This window comes from Podarcis muralis, chromosome 9, assembly GCF_964188315.1.
Source record: "Podarcis muralis chromosome 9, rPodMur119.hap1.1, whole genome shotgun sequence".
Lineage (NCBI taxonomy): Eukaryota > Metazoa > Chordata > Lepidosauria > Squamata > Lacertidae > Podarcis > Podarcis muralis.
The window spans coordinates 80,705,610-80,727,984 of record NC_135663.1 but is presented as its reverse complement, the minus strand read 5'-3'; the positions used below and the strand labels follow the sequence as shown (position 1 = coordinate 80,727,984).

Below are 22,375 nucleotides of genomic sequence, written 5' to 3'. Positions count from 1 at the left end.
AAACAATCACCACTTTTAACCTTTGTTCACTTCCCTCCAACTGCAGTAGAAAATTAGCACAGTCGTCTTTGGTTAATCTCTCACATGATTTATTCTGAAGTTATACATGTCAGAGAGTCAAGAGTGGAAGTGCTATCAGATCAACCCTTCCCCCAGCTGGCCACTACCACCAGTTACAAAATGTATGCTAAGAGCCCACAAAGGAAAGCCAGTTTACTAAATGATGGCCCAGTTCAGATGCAAGAGGAAACCATGGCTTCCCATCATGCGAACAAATCTAGAGCTTAGTCCCCCTTAAAATGTGTGTGTGTGTTTATTGAGGCTTTCAATTAAGTACTGACAACAGATAATGTAAGAAAATATTAACATAAATAAGGACATAAGCGGAAACATAAAATGAATACAAACATTTCTTCTTTCATTGGCAACCTGGAAGCAAAGTTCTTAACCCAAGGTAATACTGTATTTTTCGCCCTATAGGATGCACTTTTCCCCCTCCAAAAATGAAGGGGAAGTGTGTGTGCGTCCTATGGGGCGAATGCAGGCTTTCCCTGAAGCCTGGAGAGCGAGAGGGGTCGGTGCGCACCGACCCCTCTCGCTCTCCAGGCTTCAGGAAGCTATCCACAAGCCTTGCAAGCCCGCGGGAGGTCCCGCCGGCTTGCAAAGCTTACGGGCAGCAGCCTGCAGCCCACAAGCTCGGGGGATAGTGGAGAGGCGGAGCGCCGCCACCCCGCTATTCCCCGACCTGATCTGAAGGCTGGCGGGGGCGGGGGGAGAGAAGCAAGCTTGCTTCTCCCCATCGCCAGCCCCATAAGCTCGGGGGATAGCGGGGAGGCGGAGCGCCGTCACCCCGCTATTCGCCAACCTGATCTGGAGGCTGGCGGGGGGGGGGGGAGAGAAGCAAGCTTGCTTCTCCCCATCGCCAGCCCCATAAGCTCGGGGGATAGCGGGGAGGCGGAGCGCCATCACCCCGCTATTTCCCCACCTGATCTGGAGGCTGGCGGGGGGGGGGAGAAGCAAGCTTACTTCTCCCCCCCCCCGCCAGCCCCACAAGCTCGGGGGATAGTGGGGAGGCAGAGTGCCGTCACCCCGCTATTCCCCGACCTGATCTGGAGGCTGGCGGGGGGGAGAAGCAAGCTTGCTTCTCCCCATCGCCAGCCCCATAAGCTCGGGGGACAGCGGGGCAAGCCGCTGCCCCACGGAGGCTAGAGAGGCTGTCCCTGAAGGCAGAAGAGGGAGACGGAGCGCTCCGTCTCCCTCTTCTAGCTTGGGGATGGCTGCGCAAACCTGGGGGGGGGGGGGGAATAAAATTTTTTCCCTTGATTTCCCCCCCCAAAAAGCTAGGTGCGTCCTATGGGCCGGTGCGTCCTATAGGGCGAAAAATACGGTATTTCTGGGTTAGCGGAGTCTGTAACCTGAAGCATCTGTAACCTGAGGTACCACTGTAAAGAGAAATGGAGGCTTGCTTAAAACTGGATATTGTTGAAGAGGAGTCCATTCACATGAAAGTTAAGTACAGGTCGCCAAGACCCCTCTTTTGTGGCTGAAGTATCAGAAGCAGCTGTTCCACTTTTAAGCAAACCTCCATTTCTCTTTACAGTGGTACCTCGGGTTACAGGTGCTTCAGGTTACAGGCGCTTCAGGTTACAGACTCCACTAACCCAGAAATAGTACCTCGTGTTAAGAACTTTGCTTCAGGATGAGAACAGAAATCGCAGTGTGGCAGCAGCGGGAGGCCTCATTAGCTAAAGTGGTACCTCAGGTTAAGAACAGTTTCAGGTTAAGAACAGACCTCCAGAACGAATTAAGTTCTTAACCCGAGGTCCCACTGTATATCAGATTTTGCAAAACTGGTTTGTTTAAACTCTGGATATGGAGGACAGTCCAGGCTCAAAACCATGGTTTCAGACTTAAAGGGGGAAGCAGAAGCTTCTGATCTCCTCCTAGAAGCCCAGCAGAAAAAGGAGGCAGTGGGATTGTGAGACTGAGGGTCACTGCAGCTCATTCACATAACAGGAAGCCGTGTTGTCCTGTTACATCTGAACCAAGTCAGAGTTTAGATCATGCTTGAATTTTTTCAAGTCTCTGTGACCAGAGAAACTGGTCACCAAAACATCCATCATTATGCCTCTGCTTTAGCAACTGCAGCGAAGACTGGCCTCATTATGTTCACAGTGTCATGTGTGAATGTGGGGGAAGGGGGCAAACCTTCTCTCAGAGTCAGCCGGCTGGGAGGTATGAACCAAAGTTGGAAGGAAGCACGACAAAAACCAACTCCAGGTGGTCCTTACAGGCAACTGACAGTCATGCTGCAGTCAGAACAGTATCCAAGGTTTCCAGTAGGAGGCAAGACAAGGCGGGAGCGGGGACAGGTCACAACGCGTGGGAACTGAATTTGTGCACCTGAGCGATAAAGCTGTCAACTCTTGGCACGCGCATCAGAACTGATATGGACAGCAATGCAAAACAAACCATTTCTGCCAAGCTTGTGTATGAAAGTAGCAATCGAGAGAGTGGGGGCTTTAAGTTTTATTCTTCCAGCCAATTGCTGGATTCCTTCCTTGGGCAAAGGGGCATCATCACTAAAGTCTGGTGCCACCATTCTCCAAAACCTTTAAATGTCAAACAAACACGGAGCTTTGCTTTGATAGCAACTCTTCTCACACAGCCGTGGGAACCACTGCTGCTCTTCTCACACCCACACATCCCCCTATCAGCTGGTGACTTTGGAGAGGTCAGCCTCACACAGTTTCTCAGCCAACAAGAGTTCAGCTGGAACTCTGCCCTCCCTCTACTATTCCCAACAAGTCTGTGGGAAGGTGCAGAAGAACCAAAGGCAGCTCCTTTTGATTCCTAGAGCTCCATGATGTTGAAATGGGGATGGGGAATCATGCAAAGATGCGTAGCTTGCTGGACAAGGAAAGTCCCAAGGCTCTATGACACGGAGTACTTGCAACGGAGATCCAGTGACAAAAAGACTACAGAACTGGTACAGGCTGTACCATGGCCTTAGCTAGCCCACCATTAAAGATGAAGAAATATCAAGGCCAACACTGCTCCTGGCACTCTGCCATTTGAGAAAGCAAGTATGGAGATCTCATGTTTGCATGCCCTCAGCCGCCCCATGCAAATTCCTTCTGCAAAGGAGATTAATGGACATGCTAGCTTTCCAAAGGCACAGGGCTTGACACAGTAGAAGTGCATGAGATTGCAACTCAATTCCCCTCCGCCCTCGGTTTATGAAGTGGCATAGTCCTTATAGGGGTGGATTCTTGTCAGCTTCGCTGACGGCCAAGTGGTCGGTCTGTTACTTTACGCTGACCTCCCCACAAAAAGACCAGTGTCACAAACATGGTCTCTCCCTGTCCCTGCCCCCACCCGTTTTATCCTGCCAATTTCACCTGTGGGTTTGCAGCGTGAGTGTCACCCAACGAGCTTCAAGGCTACAGGGGATTTGAGTGTGGGGTCTCCCAGGACAGAGAGAAGTTCACCACTTTCTCACCTAACACTAGAAGGTGGAGCATCCAAGGAAGCTAACTGCTGGGAGTGTTAGGATAGACAAAACCACACACCACAGTTACAGCTCTTGAACTGGCTGCTGCACAATGTGGTGATGGCTACTAGCTAATATGCCTTTGGAAGGGGACTAAGGTAATCTGAATACAAATCATGATGCCTAGATGCCTCAGAATACCAACAGCGTGAGAAAGCCACTGCCCTCATGTCTTAAGGCAGCCCTGTTCAGGGAAGTTTTTAATATGTAACGCTGTACTGTTTTTAACACTGATTGGGAGCCGCCCAGAGTGGCTGGGGAAACTCAGCCAGATGGGCGGAGTATAAATAATAAATTATTATTATTATTATTATTGTTGTTGTTGTTGTTGTTGTTTGCAAGCTTTTCAGAAGCAACTGCATGGCCACTGGGAAAAAAGAGGCTTGACAAGACAGGCCTTTGGTCTGATCTAGCACAACTCTTGTTACACCACAAGCAGTATGAGCCCATGCACCCTGCCTATGGCTGCTGCAAAAAAAGGAGAATGTGCTCAACACCCGCTCCAGCCTCTCAAAAGGCACAAGCGCAGCAAGGGAACATTAATTAAAACTCTGGAGAGAAGAGGGCTGTGTATAAGCAACACATTTTAAAAGAGAGATTAATGTAAGTCAGCCTCATCTTCTTCTCCTCATTGCAGGCAAGTGAGGTGACTTAAAGTAACCTGGTCCCAACTGGGTACCTTATGGGTTGCTTTTTCCTACATGAACCAGCCTGGCAGGAGAGTCAGTCACTGGAGGACCCTTGGAAGAGAGGCAAGTGGCTTTCCTAGGGTTGCACTCCCAGCTGTAAAACTCCCTCCCAAATGGTTTCTATTGTTGCCCTCAGTGCCACCTGATGGAATAACTGCTCACAGGCAGCCTGGCTTTAGTTTTTCTGGTGCTCCTGGTGGTCTTTTTTTGGCATTGCTGTTTTAAATTATCTAGATTTGATATTGCTGTACAATTGCTGTTTCAGGATATTTGTAAGCTGCCTTGAATGCATTTGTAGGGTGGAAATACAGTATTCCATTAAAACAACAGTTCTAGTTAGCTGATTGCAGTCTTTGGGAGCTCATGACCAGGACTTGTAAACAGGGGTGTTTAGAGGGGGAGGTTGGGGTGCTGTCTCATGGGGTACATAGGACCAAGAGACATGGATGGCAAGGGAGCTGCTGCAGTGACCTGCAACAGCTGTACCATGCTTGTCTTCCTGCCCAAGAATGTGCACAGTTGTGGGGTTAGACTAGATGACCCTCATGGTCCCTTCCAACGCTATGATTCTAACAAGAACACTTATCCTGGTAGAGCCAAGTTAGGAAACCTCCTAGGTCACTGCTGTCTATGACAGATGTCTGCACTGCATAAGACTTCCAGTGCAACATCAGGTGGCCACAGAACCATGTGCTAAAACATAACTCCCCAAATGTTAATGTAACAGCTTTGTGATTTATTCTTACGAAACACTGTGTTTGTTTGTTTGTTTGTTTGTGTGTATGTGTTAAAAAAACCAACACCTACCCGCCAGTGAGCACAGGAGAGACCACTCTCACAAATGGAGGATCAAAGGGAAAGTTATCCTAAGAACAAGAAAAGTAAATCCAAAAGTCAAAAACTTTCTAAATTTGATGCCCTGTTGCAAATACAGCATTCTGAAGTCCTATATTTTAATTATTTTTATTTGCAATATGGGATTGTATCCAACCAAGTTGTACTCAAAGGAATCATAGAATCATAGAGTTGGAATAGACCACAAGGGCCATCGAGTCCAACCCCCTGCCAAGCAGGAAACACCATCAGAGCACTCCTGACATATGGTTGTCAAGCCTCTGCTTAAAGACCTCCAAAGACGGAGACTCCACCACACTCCTTGGCAGCAAATTCCACTGTCGAACAGCTCTTACTGTCAGGAAGTTCTTCCTAATGTTTAGGTGGAATCTTCTTTCTTGTAGTTTGGATCCATTTCTCCGTGTCCGCTTCTCTGGAGCAGCAGAAAACAACCTTTCTCCCTCCTCTATATGACATCCTTTTATATATTTGAACATGGCTATCATATCACCCCTTAACCTCCTCTTCTCCAGGCTAAACATGCCCAGCTCCCTTAGCCGTTCCTCATAAGGCATCGTTTCCAGGCCTTTGACCATTTTGGTTGCCCTCCTCTGGACACGTTCCAGTTTGTCAGTGTCCTTCTTGAACTGTGGTGCCCAGAACTGGACACAGTACTCCAGGTGAGGTCTGACCAGAGCAGAATACAGTGGCACTATTACTTCCCTTGATCTAGATGCTATACTCCTATTGATGCAGCCCAGAATTGCATTGGCTTTTTTAGCTGCCGCGTCACACTGTTGGCTCATGCCAAGTTTGTGGTCAACCAAGACTCCTAGATCCTTTTCACATTTTTTTTGCCCAAGTGCAATACTTTACATTTCTCCCTGTTAAAGTTCATCTTGTTTGTTTTGGCACAGTTCTCTAATCTGTCAAGGTCGTTTTGAAGTGTGATCCTGTCCTCTGGGGTGTTAGCCGCCCCCCCCCCCCCCCAGTTTGGTGTCATCTGCAAATTTGATCAGGATGCCCTTGAGTCCATCATCCAAGTCGTTGATAAAGATGTTGAATAAGACCGGGCCCAAGACAGAACCCTGTGGCACCCCACTAGTCACTCTTCTCCAGGATGAAGAGGAACCATTGATGAGCACCCTTTGGGTTCGGTCAGTCAGCCAGTTACAAATCCACTGAGTGGTAGCATAATCAAGACCGCATTTTACCAGCTTCTTTAGACTCAATAAAATTAAAGAACATAATTCTCGTTAACTATTTTTTTCACACACTGGATACTATTTTCCTCTTACCTTAAAAGAGAAGTTGAGCAAAATATATTCTACACCTTCTTTTTCTTTTAAGACTTGAAGATCACTATGCAAAGGGCTGTCAGGATCAACCCTGCCAAAGGAGAATGAGGAAAAGCAGAAGGATTGAGTCGCTCAGTTCTGAGTGGTTGTCACTACCTTTCGCAAACAACTAGGCCGTGCCATGCTGAGTGAAGCATTTCCTTCAGAACGAAAGGCCAGCTGTTTACAGGGTGTGGCTCACCTGCAGTTAAGGGTCCTAATGAACATCCTGGCTGCAGGCAAGTGTTTCTCTGGAGGGCAGTGCTGGAGTCATCAGAGAATAGGGAATATTCCTGCACATCAGCTGCAGACTTAGGAGTCTTGAGGAACAGATTCCATATCCTAAGACTCTCTGTTTCACAGGAATCTCAAAGAATGTATGACTTAATTAAAAAAAATGCCCACCAAGTCTCTAGACTTTGCATTCTTAAAGATGGATGTTAATTAACAGTTTAAAATTTTTATTTTCTTTATGTTTTGGTGCATATTTTTAAAACTGTTTTTGGAAGAATTCTTTCTTGAGAACAGTTTATAAACCTGTTAGATAAATAGCAAGCAGTTTGAAATGCTCCTTATGTATTTATTGAAATGTATAAGGAACAATTTGTAGCCTTGGGGAGGAGGAAGGGGTTTTTGGGTGAGGAGGAGAATAGATGAGGTGCAGCATTCAGGGCTGCTGCGCCTTGTTTAGCACCTCTTGTATGGATAAAAACAAGGCTTAGACAATATACAGTGGTACCTCAGTTTTCAAACAGCTTAGTTCCCGAACAACTCAGAACTCGAATGCTGCAAACCCGGAAGTAGGTGTTCCGGTTTTCAAACTTTGCCCCAGAAGCCGAACGTGCTCCTGAGCTTCTGTTTTCACTGTTGCGCAGCTAATTTGAGTCCTTTGCATAGTAATTAAGGCTTTTTTCATCCCGTTTTACCCTTGCGCAGCAAATTTAAGCCCCCCCCCCCCATCGTAATAAAGGCTTTTTTCATTCCATTTGCATCATTGAGCAGCTAATTTAAGGCCTGCCCCTACCATAATTAGAGCCTTCTGTTTCTGATTGCAGTGTTCTGAGGTGATATTTGGTGCTTTTGTTTTTGCTATTTTTTGCTTTTTTGTTTGTGTGGCTTTTTCATTTTTGTGACTGTGGCTTGTTTTTCATTTTATGATTGATTGATTGATTGATTGATTGTGTGACTGTGGAAATGGATAAAAGCCCCCCCCCTCCAAACAATGACTATCATCAGTGCAGGCAAGAAAAAAAATAATTTTAATTTTTATCACCTACAATACTGTCTTATTTATTTTATAGTACAGAACATTGATTATTGCTTTCATTTTATGGATCAATTATCTTGTTAGATTGTAAAAAGTTTTGGAACAGACTTACGGAGCTAATTAAATTTGAGAATTAAAGGTACCACTGTACACTGCGTCACAATGGGGACTGATTTACGTGACACAGGAAGGAATGCCTCTCCTGCAGGAGTATCAGCCCTCGGCAGTTTTATAAGCACTTAAAAGTCTGTTTTTTAAAAGAGATGCACTGGCTAATCAAGTGACCTAGCCAATTAGAGCTACAAAAAAGTCTAGAGTGACAACCCTAACCTTAAGCAAATATGCTAATCTGCAACACAGTATACAACTTTCCTAGGTGCGGACATCAAATTATTATCATCATGCACCTTCATCCACCAACCCAGCTATCCATCAATAGCAAAACCACTGATTTAGCACAGTGTTGGGGTGGGGAAAAGTGAACTTACCTTAGAAGTTTTACATGCCAGTCATATAGGCTGTCATTTACAAGTTCCACTGAATAAATCCCTGCAGAAAATGGAAATGAAAAGAGTGGCTTGCTTCCGTTGTTACTAGAAAACACACCCACACCCAAACCCAAGATAGCGATCTGGAACTCCACAAAGGTTGAATGCAAAGAGATGCTGAGTTCTGAATGAGCAAGGTCCTCTCTTTTCCTCAGCAGCACAGAGCTGTTTGGATGAAAGCAGAACTTCACTAATAAGAGCAATCCTACCTTTGTATCTGAGGGCAAAATTATATCTTGCTCCTACATGGCGCTCCTAATACCCTCCATTACAAGACTGACTGGCTCCACATGTGCCTAGCTTCAGAAAACCTACAGCATCTGTTTTGACACTATTTACAGTACCATGAATTATATGTGCCTGGACAACCTCTTGCAGCCTTTTTCCACGACAAGTTAGGGTTTCCATTACTCTTTCCCCACCTTTCCTCCATAAACTCTCCTCTATTTTGCAGCAGAAATTCACACCAGGGAAACCTCCTGCTGCAGGAAAGAACAGCTTGCAGAGAATGTCTCAGGGAAAGAGCTTATTGATTCATTCTACTTGCACCTTCAGTAAAAATAATAACAGCAACACTCTAACGGCAGCAACTGCACACATATTGAATGACTGCGCCTTCTCCCAGCTCAGGGGTCTGCAACCTTTAAGACAAAAAGAGCCACTTGGACCCGTTTCCGAAGAAAAAAAACCTGGGAGCCGCAAAACCATTGCATGCGTGCCGCTGCCCTCCGATCTGACAGCGGGCGGGAAGGTGATGTCGGGACTCTGCGTGACTAACGCACGCACCGTCCCCATGCGACGTCACAGCCAGTACAGCGCCCGCCACAGTGGGGAGTGTCGGGGCACACAATGCACCTCCTCCCCTCGCTAGTATCCGCCTTGGAGCCGCGGCAAAGGTGTAAAAGAGCCACATGCGGCTCTGGAGCCGCGGGTTGCTGACCCCTGTCCCAGCTGATCTGCAAGCAGACACATCCGCTGAGGTTCCCGGAGCAGCACCTGCTGCTGAATCAGGCAAATAAGCATATAGAAAATCCCCAAGAATGTATTTTTAAAACGAGGGAATTCTGTGGCTTTCAAAATGCCACACACAAATATGTGGAAGAGAAGATAAAGCAAAGAAAAAGGCCAGGAAAATCCCATCCAGTTTCTTTCCTGCATTTGCATTAATAGAAGAAGCTACAAAATTTAGCCAGTTTATGCAGTCTTTCCAGTGCCAAACAGTCTATGTTGCCAGCCCCAGCTAAAGAAGAAAGTCCTGGAGAGATGCTCTCTCTAGAGGCAAATCTCCTAGTTAGTTTAAAATGACTTACAAATAATAAAAAGTAGGGTCTTAGCAGTTGCGATTATGATGCGAAAAGTAGGCAGGCCTCTCTCTGCCTGCTCAAGCAATAATAGTAATATCTGGGAGCCGTCCAGAGCGGCTGGGGTATAAATAAATAATTAATACCCCGCCCATCTGGCTGGGTTTCCCCAGCCACTCTGGACGGCTCCCAACAGAATTAAAAGCACAATAAAACATCAAGCATTAAAAACCTCCCTGAACAGTGCTGCCTTCAGGTGTCAAGGAAGTAACTATCTGACTTTTAGAAGACATCTGATGGGAGGGCATTCCAAAGGGCTGGCACCACTACTGAGAAGGCCCTCTGCCTGGTTCCCTGTAACCTCACTTCTCACGGTGAGGGAACCACCAGAAGGCCCTCGGCGCTGGACCTCAGTGTCCGGGCTGGAGATGCTTCTTCAGGGATACTGGGCCAAGCGTTTAGGGCTTTCAAGGTCAGTACCAACACTTTGAATTGTTCTCAGAAACATACTGGGAGCCAAAGTAGGTCTTTCAAGACCGGTGTTATGTGGTCTTGGTGGCCACTCCATCACCAGTCTAGCTGCCACATTCTGGATTAGCTGGAAGTTTCCGGGTCACCTTCAAAGGTAGCCCCACGTAGAGCACATTGCAGGAGTCCAAGAGGGAGATAACCAGAGCAAGGGGCTGCTAGGTTCCCTTAGTGAAGAATGGCTTACAAATGCATAGAAGAAGGCAGTGATTCAGGAGCAGCACTTGCAGTTCTTGCCAGTGCCATCATGCCTTACAGTTGCCTTTTCTGATCTCTGTTGGCCTTAGTAGAACACAAGATTACACTTGGGGCGAGGAGAAGAGTTTGGGAAGGGAGTTTCTGTAAAACTAAGTTTCCCATAAAAACTGGTTAAGGATTAAAGGAAACAGAGTTGCAGAGGCATCGAGTGGTTGAAAGATTATTTAAAGAAATGAAGGATTTTGTCTATGCAAGATTGCACTGGTTCATCCCACACCCACCCAAACAAATGACTGCAGCAGGCCTCCTTGAACAGGCATGGCATTTCCCCCCCAAATGATTTTTATTAATGTTCCAAATTTTAAACAAATAAACAACAAATTAATTCAAAGGGCAGGCATAGGAAGCCGAACCACCAGTCGATACATATAATGGTCCACTATGCAAATGATCAGCAGACAACTCCCTTGTTTGTGGGTTGTCTTCCTGGGCTGCCATCTTTTGAACTTCCAAGAATGGTTGCATCTACCTAGGCGCTCTAGAGCAGGGATGGGAATTCTGTGGCCCTCCAGCTGATGTTGGGCTCCCAATTCCCATCAGCCCCAAACTATATCTGGAGGGACACAGGTTCCCCATCTCAGCTATAGAGGGAAGAGCGGATTTGTGGTCAAGGTGGGAAAATGAACTGGGAACTTTAGTGGAGGTGGGACGCCAGAAGCACTACTCCTGTATTTTTAATTAGGCTGGCCAGGCCCCTAAAAGCAAGAATCCTTCCATTTTGTGAATATTTCACTGTTATCTCCAGCTCAGCTCAGATACAGTCTGAAGATGAAGCATCTGGAGACTGTCAAAATGCACAGCTGATAGAAGCTCCACTCTCAAGCCACTTCTATTCCAAGGTGCACCGGTTCATATGGGGGCCTTTCGTAAGAGCAAATACAACACACTACCTCGGGATTACTAGCTAACTGTGTGGCAAGGGCTTATATCTATAGATAGCAAACACCCTGGCACTGATTAAGAATGCCGCGTCTTAAGGATGCATTCTTTCTAGCACGGATAAGTAAGTCCCCAGACATGAAATGAAACCAGGAACACCCCAGGAAGCACAAGTACCATGCAAGCCTTATTAAAAGCAGATGCAATGCATCTCGATAGTCTTTATTCCAGAGCTAGACACATTTAAGTCGAAAACTAGAGAGAGTAACTAGAAAGCAGAGGCTGGATGGTCATCTGTCATGGATGCTTTAGTTGAGATTCCTGCATTGCAAGGGGTTGGACTAGATGACCCTTGGGGTTATTTCCAACTTTACAATTCCATGATTTTATGACAGGCAGGGACCCTCGGGAAAATCCTGGCTCCTTTTAAGGCTTATTAAAAAACTTTCTTAATTTCAAAGGGTTTTTAAGTTTCTAAATCCCGCAGAGATGTATAATCCCTGAAAGCAATGCCATTATATAAGTTATAGCAACCTTTCCCCCCACTCTTATACTCCCATTTCATATCTCTTGTTAATAAAATCTTAGCACAAGTGTTCAAATCTAATATAAGAAATTAAAGCCACCTACAAACATGAATCATATTTCAAAGAGTAATTTTTTAAAAATGTGTGCAATTAATTTAAATTACCTTTTTTGTCAATATCCATTAAGAAGACTCAAAGCTCAGTTCAATAAATCCAAGTATTACTCTACAAAAGCCTCTCCTTCTTTCCGTATCTTCAGTGGGCTGCACTTTCCAGTTATTCTGGCTACCCTTTTCGGGCTGTTTAAGGTATCTAACTGTTGGAAATGCAATAGGGATAATACTTCTCTAAAACATATGTTATTTCATTGTCCTATACTGACATATTTTTGGCAGAAGGTAACTGTAACCATCAACAGAACTGTATGGAACAACCTTACATTTACAGAGCAAAGTATCCTCTTGAATATTTTCAAGCACATGGAACCCTACGAAAGGACAATATGAGTGGACTCTCCGTGCCCTGACCACAGCTAAAAGACGGATACTGAAGAATTGGAAAAATTAAAATGCTGCTCCCTTCTACGATTGGATTGAAGACTTATACAAACTCGCCACGTAAGAACAACTTGCATATAAACACAGACTTGCCATGGACAAATTCAATGATATTTGGAATCCATTCTTACAAATAGTGTAATAGGTTAAGATCTGGTGGAGTACAATAACAACTTTGTAAAGTATAATTTTGGGTTTCCTCCCCTCCCCCCTTTATTTTCCCTTCTACAGGGGTGCTGTTTCTCTTTTTCTCTCTTTTATTTATGTCTCGTCATGTTTAGTGCACATATAAGTATGTACTTTTTGATCTTTCAGTAAAGATGTCTGGATAAAATTTTAAAAATCTAGCTACCCTTTTTAGGTGGCTTTTTAGCCACCCAATTCAAACTCTCATAGAAGCGCAAAAGGCCAGTTTTTGACAGCCTCTGGGAACCCTTGTGATATTTCTGCAGCTGCAAGGACACACTCAGATGTATACAGCTTTGCCAGCACCAAATGCCTGGTTTTGTGCTCAGTATTAACACCCTATGAATGCCACTGAGGCTCCTAGACACAGCCTGACCTTGTGAAAAAATCACTACTGAAAAGAAGCCTTAAAACTCAATATGGGGGTAGCTCAAACAATGTCTTACGCCTCTACTGTGCTATTTCAGGAACTGAACTACGTACAGAATGAAGAGGACAGTCAGATAATTGGCTGGCTGTGCTGATCTATAGGAGAAAATCTACAAGCATTTGTTTACCAAGTAAATGCACAATTCTTCTCAAGAGAACATAGGGCAAAAGCCCTGGAGCATGCCAGTGTCATATATGATAATAAACATAGGGAACTGAAGGATTCTGCACAACTTGTTGTATTATATTGGAAGGATCATGCTGTAGTCTTTGAACAAGGTTTTAACTCTGTGTTAAGGAGAGAGAGCGAGAGCGCAATGGCAGAAAATTTCCGCCTTCACCCCTCATACGCAAAGTTAGGGAGTGCTGCCTTTAAAATACGCAGCAGCCATGAGAGGTGGAGGAAATCAACTGGTGATTTAGACCTGCAGAATGTGGAGTACATACTAGGAATGCAACACAAGGACTTTCTGGTAAACTGGGAGAGTAAACGGTCAACTGTGATTTGATTAACAAGAGACAAGGAGAATGGTTTTCTCAGGAAAAGCATTTTCAAGGCCAGGCCATTTGTAAGCAAATACAGAGACAGACTAGATATTACACTCTTCAGATAAAAGCTGGGGTTTCCCACACTTTCTTTCTGTGTGGGAATTTGCAATTGATTTTTGATTTAGAGAGGGAGTCCTGTGACTGGTGGACAGGACTGTGAAATTTGAGGGTATTTGTGCTTTCTTTACTTAACACAGATTTCAAACTGTTTGATGGTTGTTTAGTATTTCACCTGAGACACTTTGATAAAGTGCACAACGTTTATAATTTCATTAAAAAAAAATTCTTAAAAGTATGAATGCCGAACTGAGTGCAACAGAGGAATAGCTCAGAATCTGATAGCACAGACACTAGGAAAGAAGGCAAAACAAGCCACTTACTCAGTTTCAGATTTGGGCACATTTACAACGGAAATCTATGCATGTCTACTCATAGCTATGTCCCAGATAGTTCAGCACAAGCAAGTCTACTCTACATCAAGTGCAGCCACCCTGACACCCTCCAGATGTTTTGGACTCCAACTCCCAACAGCCCCACTCAGCATGGCAAAAGGCACCACAATGGCCACCCCTGCCATACATTATATAGGATTGCAGCCTTAATTTTGCATATCATAGCCCAGATCAGAATAGAACGTTATGATTTTGCTCATAAAAGATGCAGATACTTACCTGACTTGTAACTCTGCGACCTATAGATATCCCTGAGTTCTTTCATAAGTCGATCTGAAGCCTGGACAGACCCAGAGACTGCACCCTAAAAATAAGTTAAGGGTAGCTTGATTTGATAAAACTCTTAAAAGAACAGTACCAGGGCCATTAAAAGGCTGTTTAAAAGAAGACTACGAATGATCAATATTGAAAAACTGGCACAATCATTTAGTACACTAATTTTAAATATTTAACAAGTTGGAAGGTAGAAAAAACAGTACATTTTTGGTAACGTGATTTAAATTCTTTCTATATGTGTAAGTAGAATAAGTACATACACAGAAAGAATGGAGAGACTGTAACATTATAACTCCCAATATAGCTATGAAATTTATGGAAGTGTGCTAAAAGTACATACATTCCTGCAAGAAACGGTGCAGAAAATGAAATGCTGTATGCATTCTACAGCATGCTCTTATTTGTTTAATTGCCTCTTACATTTAGGTGGTCTTGCCTTTGACTCTTTCGAATTTTTTCTAGGATTGCCAGGTTCTCTTTCTCAATGCCATCATCCTCTGTCTTCTTTCCATCAACAGGTTCTTCCTCCTTCATATCATAATGATCCAGATCAATATCCTACAAGACAAAATTACTATACTACTTAAGAAGAACAAGGCCAACAAAAGCAAAATTCATGTGCCTTAGTGCTTTGCATGAGTCAGGGTTTCTCATACAGGGCAGGGATGGGGGAGAACACAAGCAAGGGCAAAAATGCGGGTGTATCTCATTGGCAAAATGCTTACAAAAGCAATTGAGACTTCATGGCTGTTTCTCTCACCCTGCCCTAAATGTGCACTATTGGATCAGGTGAAAGGGAAGCACAAGCCCCCCGTTGCTTTGAACCCAGTTATCTCAGGCTGCAAACAGAATATGCACACAGGGAGGAGAGTGCATAGGAGCGAAGGGAAGCTCTACTGCAGGGTCCCTGGGAGTCAGACAGATATGCACAATGCTGTTTGGGTGGGCTAAGGATTGCACACAGAAGGGTTATTGAACTTTAGGAGGGCAGATCTTCAATTGATTCCCCATGGTTTCCACTCCTCCTTCCCTAGACAGATTCAAGAATGATAGAAGCCAGAATAAGAATAACAAAGACACTGAGGTCCAGCTCCAAGGGCCTTCTGGCGGTTCTCTCCCTGCGAGAAGTGAGGTTACAGGGAACCAGGCAGAGGGCCTTCTCAGTAGTGGCGCCTGCTCTGTGGAACACCTTCCCATCAGTTGTCAAGGAAATAAGCAACTATCCTACTTTTAAAAGACATCTGAAGGCAGCCATGTTTAGGGACGTTTTTAATGTTTAATGCTGTATTGTGTTTTTAATATTCGATTGGGAGCAGCCCAGAGTGGCTGGGGAAACCCAGCCAGATGGGCAGGATATAAATAATAAATTTATTTACTACTACTACTACTACTACTACTACTACTACTACTACTACTACAAGGAAAGCATGCGCGTGCATGCAGACGTGCGTGCACAGGTGCGCACACAGACATACTTCACCCATATCTTCCTCCTCCTCTTCTTCTGATGTAACCTCTTCCGTTGTTCCATTCTGGAACAGAACAAAATCAGATTCTTTGTTACTATCACTTTCAGTTTAAAAAAGAAAGAAAAGAAAAAGTATGCTAGCGGCCAAGAGGCTGAGTCAGTTTAAATTCGACCTCTGCTATAATCTCACTAGATGGCCACAACACATGCTAGCTTGAGCACCCCATTCCCAGTAACAACACTCGCTTACTTTTCAGGGAGGTTTCGTCCCGTAGGGTTTACAAGATAATGCACATTATATGCTTTGAACACTCAAAAGCATGTTACAAATGCTAAACACCATTACTGAAAATAGGAATTGAGCTTATGAGCTATAAAGAAGCACACACAAAGATGCAAACATATGCACACACTGACTGCACTTGGATAAAGAACTATCAGTTTTGGAAAAAACATTAGAAACAGAGGTGTCTAGTGGCGAGAGATTAAATTCTCAATGAGGCAGCGCTACGAAGGCCACAGTCAGCTTCTTAAAGCTGGAGGAGAGTAAGCATCTTGCATGTAAGGGAGGAACAAGAAGACAGGAAAGCTTTCATTGGAACTGACTAAGCAGCAGAACCTAAAAGTTCTTTATAAGCCTACCCTGCTTTGTTCCATCACAAAGATAAACACAATACTCATCTCAAACAATGAGGAATGTTGTTTTCCTTAACAAGACAATGAGTACCACTTGCTCTGCATAGAAATGATTTGTGAATTAGTCACCTTTACACACCACAAAAGATAACCCATGTTGCACTCCTATGTCTGGTCAGCAGCATGCTTAAGGGGGGTTCAATAATCTGTGCCCACAGCCCAAACATCAAGCAGACCCATTAGCACCTGTGAGTCAGAGGAACATTAGGATTTACCTGGCCGGTCGGCAATGGTTGATCTAACATTTCAACATCAGGATGCTGAGGAAGATTATATAGTCTGCAGAGGTCACATATCAATCGTTTCAACTGTTGGAGAAGCTACAAAACAAGTAAAATGGCTTGTGAATGGTTTGTTCTCATGTTTTATTTGAATGAAAGTTTGCCGTGCTGTGCCCTGAATCCTGTGCCCAACAAAGAGGATACCCACCTCTTAAACAAATGACTATAATAAACCCTATAATATACAAAGGCTATAAGTTGTTAAGTCTTAGATTTCCTGGTACTCAGATTAATAAAGCAACAGCCTCCATCTTGTATCTATCCAGCTATTCTGGGAGGGCACGCAGAACGGTCCTCTTGACCTGCCAGCACCACCTGGAGGAACTGCTCAATTGAAAGCACATACCCTGAGCATTGAAGTGTGCACATCAGAGACAAGGATTCGCTTGAACCCTTCTCCATGATGTATCAGAGTTCCATACGCACAGGAGACAGAGAGGAGATGTGTTAGCTATCTTCAAATATCTCAAGGACTGTCATAGGGAAGAGAGAGCATGCTTGTTTTCTCCTGCTTTGGAGGGTAGGACTCAAGGCAATGGCTTTGCAGACATTGTGATATATCAGCATATTTCAGTATTCAGCTGCTGATATATCATGATGTTGAAAACCAGACATCACCCAGCCCTAGTCTTAACTGCACCGGAACAGACAGACTCATTAGGCATATGCTTCAAAAACTAACAAACATCTAGTTTGTTTACAGAAATAAATTTATAGAAATTCGGTGTCTGACAGAATATTTGGTACCAGGAATAAATTTTCTCTGTGGCTTGTGCCATCCGGACCCACCTGTCCTGCAAGACCCTGGAAATGGAACACCTTGCTTACTCCAGCCCTTTGCTGCCCGGATCAGGTGTCCTGCTCTGCAGAGCATTCTGCCTTGGCCTGGCAATTGCACTTCCTTCCAGCCCTATGAAAATTACCACTTTTACACACACACACACTCACACACACACTCAAAGCACCTATTCATCTGGGCCTTAAGTGCTTTTACTTTTACCACATACACACAATTCCTAGTTTTTATCAAGTGTTAAGTAAGGGCAAGAGGAGAGGATCCATTTGCTGGCGGCAGCCCAAAACAGACAGAATTTTGTCTCCCAATAAGCTACATGTAACCTGAGTTTTGCACCTATGGTAGCACAGATTAACAGCTGGGAATAACATGACCACCTGTGACCACCTATGGATCTTGGGCAATACATCAGTGTTTTGCTTCTTGACACCCTGCTCAGAGCCCATAGGATACTATTTTTAGCCTGCAAAATGCTGTTTCCCTTTAAATACCCCTCCATTCAAAGACAGGTTTAGGAATTGCACATTCAGCGTGGAAGTGTCAATGAAAGATCTATTAGACCGATTTGCAGATTTTTGTTTGGGCAAAATGTACAGCACTTACTGTGTAATTCTTTATGAATGTTAAAGCTGCAACCCTACGCATGCTTACTAGATAGTTCTATCCCACTGTATCAAGTATGATTTACTTTCAAGGTTTTTCAGACTTCTTTAGGATTAGCCCATTAAACAACAAGGCAGATTTAGTGGCATCCATAAGACCCCATGTCAAGTCTGGCTTTGTCGTGCAGTGCCACTGTTTCCCCAAGCACCCGAAGCTCCTTTTTAAATAAGAGTGAGCAGGTTTCAACTCCTCATTTTTACTGTGGAGAAATAATGACCAGCTACTGTTAAATGCTTAAGCAACCAACAGAAGGCACTGGCTTCTGCAACCCAAACAGTCCCCCTCAGTAGATTTTAACTATAGCATAGGATTCTAGCAGGCAAATCAATTAAATTTCAGTACAGTTGTACCTTGGTTGTCGAACTCACTGAAACTTAGACGTTTTGGCTCCTGAACGCCGCAAACCCAGAAATGATTGTTCCGGTTTGCGAATGTCCTTTTCGAACCTGAACGTTTGAAGGGGCTTCCATGGCTTCTGATTGGCGAAGCCGTGATTTGGTTTTCAAACGTTTTGGAAGTCAAATGGACTTCCAGAACGTATTCCATTCGACTTCCAAGGTACGACTGTATGCAGAGCATGGCAGACAGAGGAGGGAGAATTAAAGCTTCTGGATCTCTAGGTCAAGGCAGGGCCTCTACCAACACTTGCTTGGGAAGGTAACATGCTTGGCTTACAGAAGCAGAACTAGCTAAGGCCCCAGTTTGAGCTACAAACTCATGTCGTAGAAAGTTGGTCACATCCTTCCCTGCCCAGCAACCTTAGATAACCAGGAAATGTGGCTCTATTGTGGGATGCTATTAAGCAGCAGATGAAGCCACAGGCTAGGAAACAAGCATAGAATTGTTGGATGCAGAAAGCATAATGCACTCATGGGTAGGAATGAACAGTGTCGCTTGCTCCTATTTAGAACCAGCTACCTTCCAGGCAGCCTTGAAAGAGGCAGAACTAGTACAGGTCCAACAAGGCGAATCTGGGATAATAATGCCAAAATGTTATAGTTATCTTTCTTGGAACTGTTTCTGAAAACACAACTTTCCAGATGAGCTTGCTGCTGCATCAGGACTCTTTCCAACTCATCTGAAGCTGTAAAGCCTAACAGCGAGTCTAGCCCAGACCCTTTGATTTTTGTAATCTATTCTTATTCAAAATATGCACGAAGAAACTTAAGCAGATGCCCCAACATCTCATCTTTAGAACAGCCTATCCCGCCTGCCTGGCAATGGACACATGAACCCTGATGTCACATCTACACATCAGCATTAGATGTCCTACGCAATACTGTATGCATTGGTCTAAAACATGTTACACTTATCGATAGTCCACAGTTCAGATTTAAGATGCAGTATGAAGCAGTTACAGACTGGAAAATGTTTAACCAAAAGTGTTTAAACTCCAGGAGTGCAGAGTAAGAGCGACAGTAACATCTGGTACTACTACGTTGCTGTGGATCTATAGACAATTCAGGATACTATGAAGCAGGATGTGTCTCAAATGTTTTCAGCTCAACTGGCTTCACAGTGCTGGCAAACCCTGAGAATGGTAAACATTGCTCATTACAAGAGACTCCAGCAAAACAGAATCTATGCTCATGAGCAGCTGGAGAGCCTTCTTGATGTCTTGGAACAAAATTAAATCATGAAGGAGTTTGCCAATAAATACTAAATATCATTTAATAGATTTTCCAGTTGTAACCTTCTTTCTGGAATGCTATTATTGCTATACTTCTTTTTATATTATAACTTGTGATCAACTCCAACACACTGCTTAGACTCCCCTCTCTCTCTCTCTCTCTCTCTCTCTCTCTCTCTCTCTCTCTCTCTCATCCTCACCAACAGGGACGTGTAAATGATATCAACTGGAACACTAATCCAAAGCATCAGAAGACGTCTCCTTCCTAAAAGCAGCCAAGTAAGGGAAGCAGCAGCAACACCTGTTTCTAGATGCTCTACCATCCTACTGCTGCTCCAGAATTCCCATGGTTAAGATTTTTGGGACTGTAGCATCAAATCAGGGATGCGGGTGGCGCTGTGGGTAAAAGCCTCTGCGCCTAGGGCTTGCTGATCGAAAGGTCGGCGGTTCGAATCCCCGCGGTGGGGTGCGCTCCCGCTGCTCGGTCCCAGCACCTGCCAACCTAGCAGTTCGAAAGCACCCCCGGGTGCAAGTAGATAAATAGGGACCGCTTACTAGCGGGAAGGTAAACGGCGTTTCCGTGTGCGGCTCTGGCTCGCCAGAGCAGCGATGTCACGCTGGCCACGTGACCCGGAAGTGTCTCCGGACAGCGCTGGCCCCCGGCCTCTTGAGTGAGATGGGCGCACAACCCCACAGTCTGTCAAGACTGGCCTGTACGGGCAGGGGTACCTTTACCTTTACCTAGCATCAAATCATGGCTGCCAAGAAGGTGGCTTGGGCTTTGCATGTGTATACCACCCATCCAGAAGACAGCAGTCCCACAAGCCAAGAATTTTGGCTAGGAAGAAATATTATTTCCCAATAGTGCATATTATGAATTGCCCCTTGGTTAACACCCCCAATTTGATTTCAAGAATTGGTAGTAGAAATACATACGTTGGAAAGCCCAGTAGGACTTCAGCCCTCTGCTTTGGTCACGGGTAAAGGCAGGGTAGCTTTAAAACTAAATACAAGAAACCACTATGATTTCTTGAAGAAGCCTTTCCCAACCTGATGCCCTCCATGTTTTAGAGTGTAATTCATATTATCCCTAACCATTGGTCATGCTAGCTGGGGCCAATGAGAGCTGCACTCCCACAACAACGGGAGGGAACTGGGTCAGAGAAAGCAGCATGAAGGAATCACACTCTGAAGCTCTTCTTCTCCTGCTTGCAAGTCATAATACAGCCAGCTATGCTAAGAAAAGAGGGCAGCACTAGTTTCAGTTTTGGCACTACGTGTTAAGAAGTACTGTCACAATATCTAGAAATTATTTTTGACAGGAAAGCATGAAAAATCCCACCTGCTTTCTCCCATACAAATGGACAATTTTGTTATTTATAACATGCCCCCCTCTCCACGCAAAGCACACTTGTTTTCTGGCTTCTGCTTTTTGCAATTGCTAAAACATTTGTGGTAGTTACCCTTCATGAGCCTTTGCTGTGAATAAATGGTTTCTGCAAACTGAAAGAGACACTATTCTAGATCAAATATTTTTAGATGGCCAGCTGGTGAAGGAGTGCCACTTGTGAAACCACAAGCAATATTTTTTCTTAAAACAAAAAAGGCACCACCAAACAATGGCATGGCTGTGGGATTCTGACCTAATACCTAGTTCATAACCAAATGCCAGATTAAGCAAAGGAGGACAGGTGATCACTTACCAGAGTATTGCTTTTTTTAATATCATCTAAACGCTCCAATACTGAAGTCAAGTTGGGGTCATCTGAGTCCACGAACCATATTGGCGATGAAGAGGGATAAGACTCCTGCTTTAAATAAATAAGTAAGTAAGTAAGTAAGTAAGTAAGTAAGTAAGTATTATGCCTGAACTACACATTCATATTTCAAAGCTTCTGGAGAACTGCACTTGTTAAAATATAAAGTATGTCCCATTATCAAGGTGAGAGAAAGAATGCTTTTTAAAAAACCAATAAAGCAGACCTCTGCAGCTCCCCATCTCAACTCCAGACAGACACAGAAAGTCAATTATGTAGAGTGGGCAACTGTTTTCCAAAGCAGGGAGCACACTTGGCTATGAAGATTTAACTAATTGCCTGAAAAGAAAAAGCACCAACTTCTTCAACCGCCATCTCAACTTTTCCTTCTTTTTCTGAGGCTACAACCATTTTCTTCTAGGAAAGGGTCACTAAGACAGTTGTGCAAATTATGCTCACATGAGCCACTAGCCAAAGGGTGTGTGTGAAAAATTGCCTGCCTACATATCGTAGTAATTTGTCGTCAAAATCAGAAGGTAAGTGTTCCTGCTAGTCAGCAGGAAGCAGTTTGCGTCTGGCCAATTTGAGATGTGCAACCCCTCCATTGGCTTTTTGAGCATACCAGTGAACACCAGGAGCCCCATTGTCCTAATCCCCCGCCAAAGAGATAAGAACTGTGAACACATTCCCCTTCCTAATTTTAGCCTCACAACAATTCTGTGAAGTAGGTTGGCCTGAGGTAACCCAGTGAGCTTCAGAACAGAGTGAGGATTTCAACCTAGTTTGATATTGTTAACCACCGTACCACACAGGCCTTGCCTCCAGCTCAGTTTGCACATAAAGCTAAGTCAAACTATGGTTTAGTGAGAATGAGCAAGAGTGAAAATTGTGCCTGCTTCACTCCTTGTCGTCTG

General features: G+C 44.3%; 1 protein-coding gene across 5 annotated transcripts in view; it reads right to left on the bottom strand.

Annotated features, from left to right (window-relative positions):
* Positions 1-22,375, bottom strand: part of UBE2Q2 (ubiquitin conjugating enzyme E2 Q2) — a 41,105-nt gene that overhangs the window by 7,232 nt on the left and 11,498 nt on the right. For 3 of the 5 annotated variants that reach the window (XM_077934559.1, XM_028742877.2, XM_028742880.2), the window contains exons 2-9: positions 21,408-21,512; positions 16,550-16,654; positions 15,646-15,702; positions 14,591-14,728; positions 14,114-14,198; positions 8,169-8,229; positions 6,375-6,465; positions 5,050-5,108 (exon numbers count right to left, since the gene is read on the bottom strand). In XM_077934559.1, the coding sequence (XP_077790685.1) occupies positions 5,050-5,108; positions 6,375-6,465; positions 8,169-8,229; positions 14,114-14,198; positions 14,591-14,728; positions 15,646-15,702; positions 16,550-16,654; positions 21,408-21,512 (701 nt within the window). Of the gene's footprint in view, positions 1-5,049; positions 5,109-6,374; positions 6,466-8,168; positions 8,230-14,113; positions 14,199-14,590; positions 14,729-15,645; positions 15,703-16,549; positions 16,655-21,407; positions 21,516-22,375 lie in introns of all 5 variants that reach the window. The other 2 variants (XM_028742876.2, XM_028742878.2) reach the window with 1 other exon arrangement.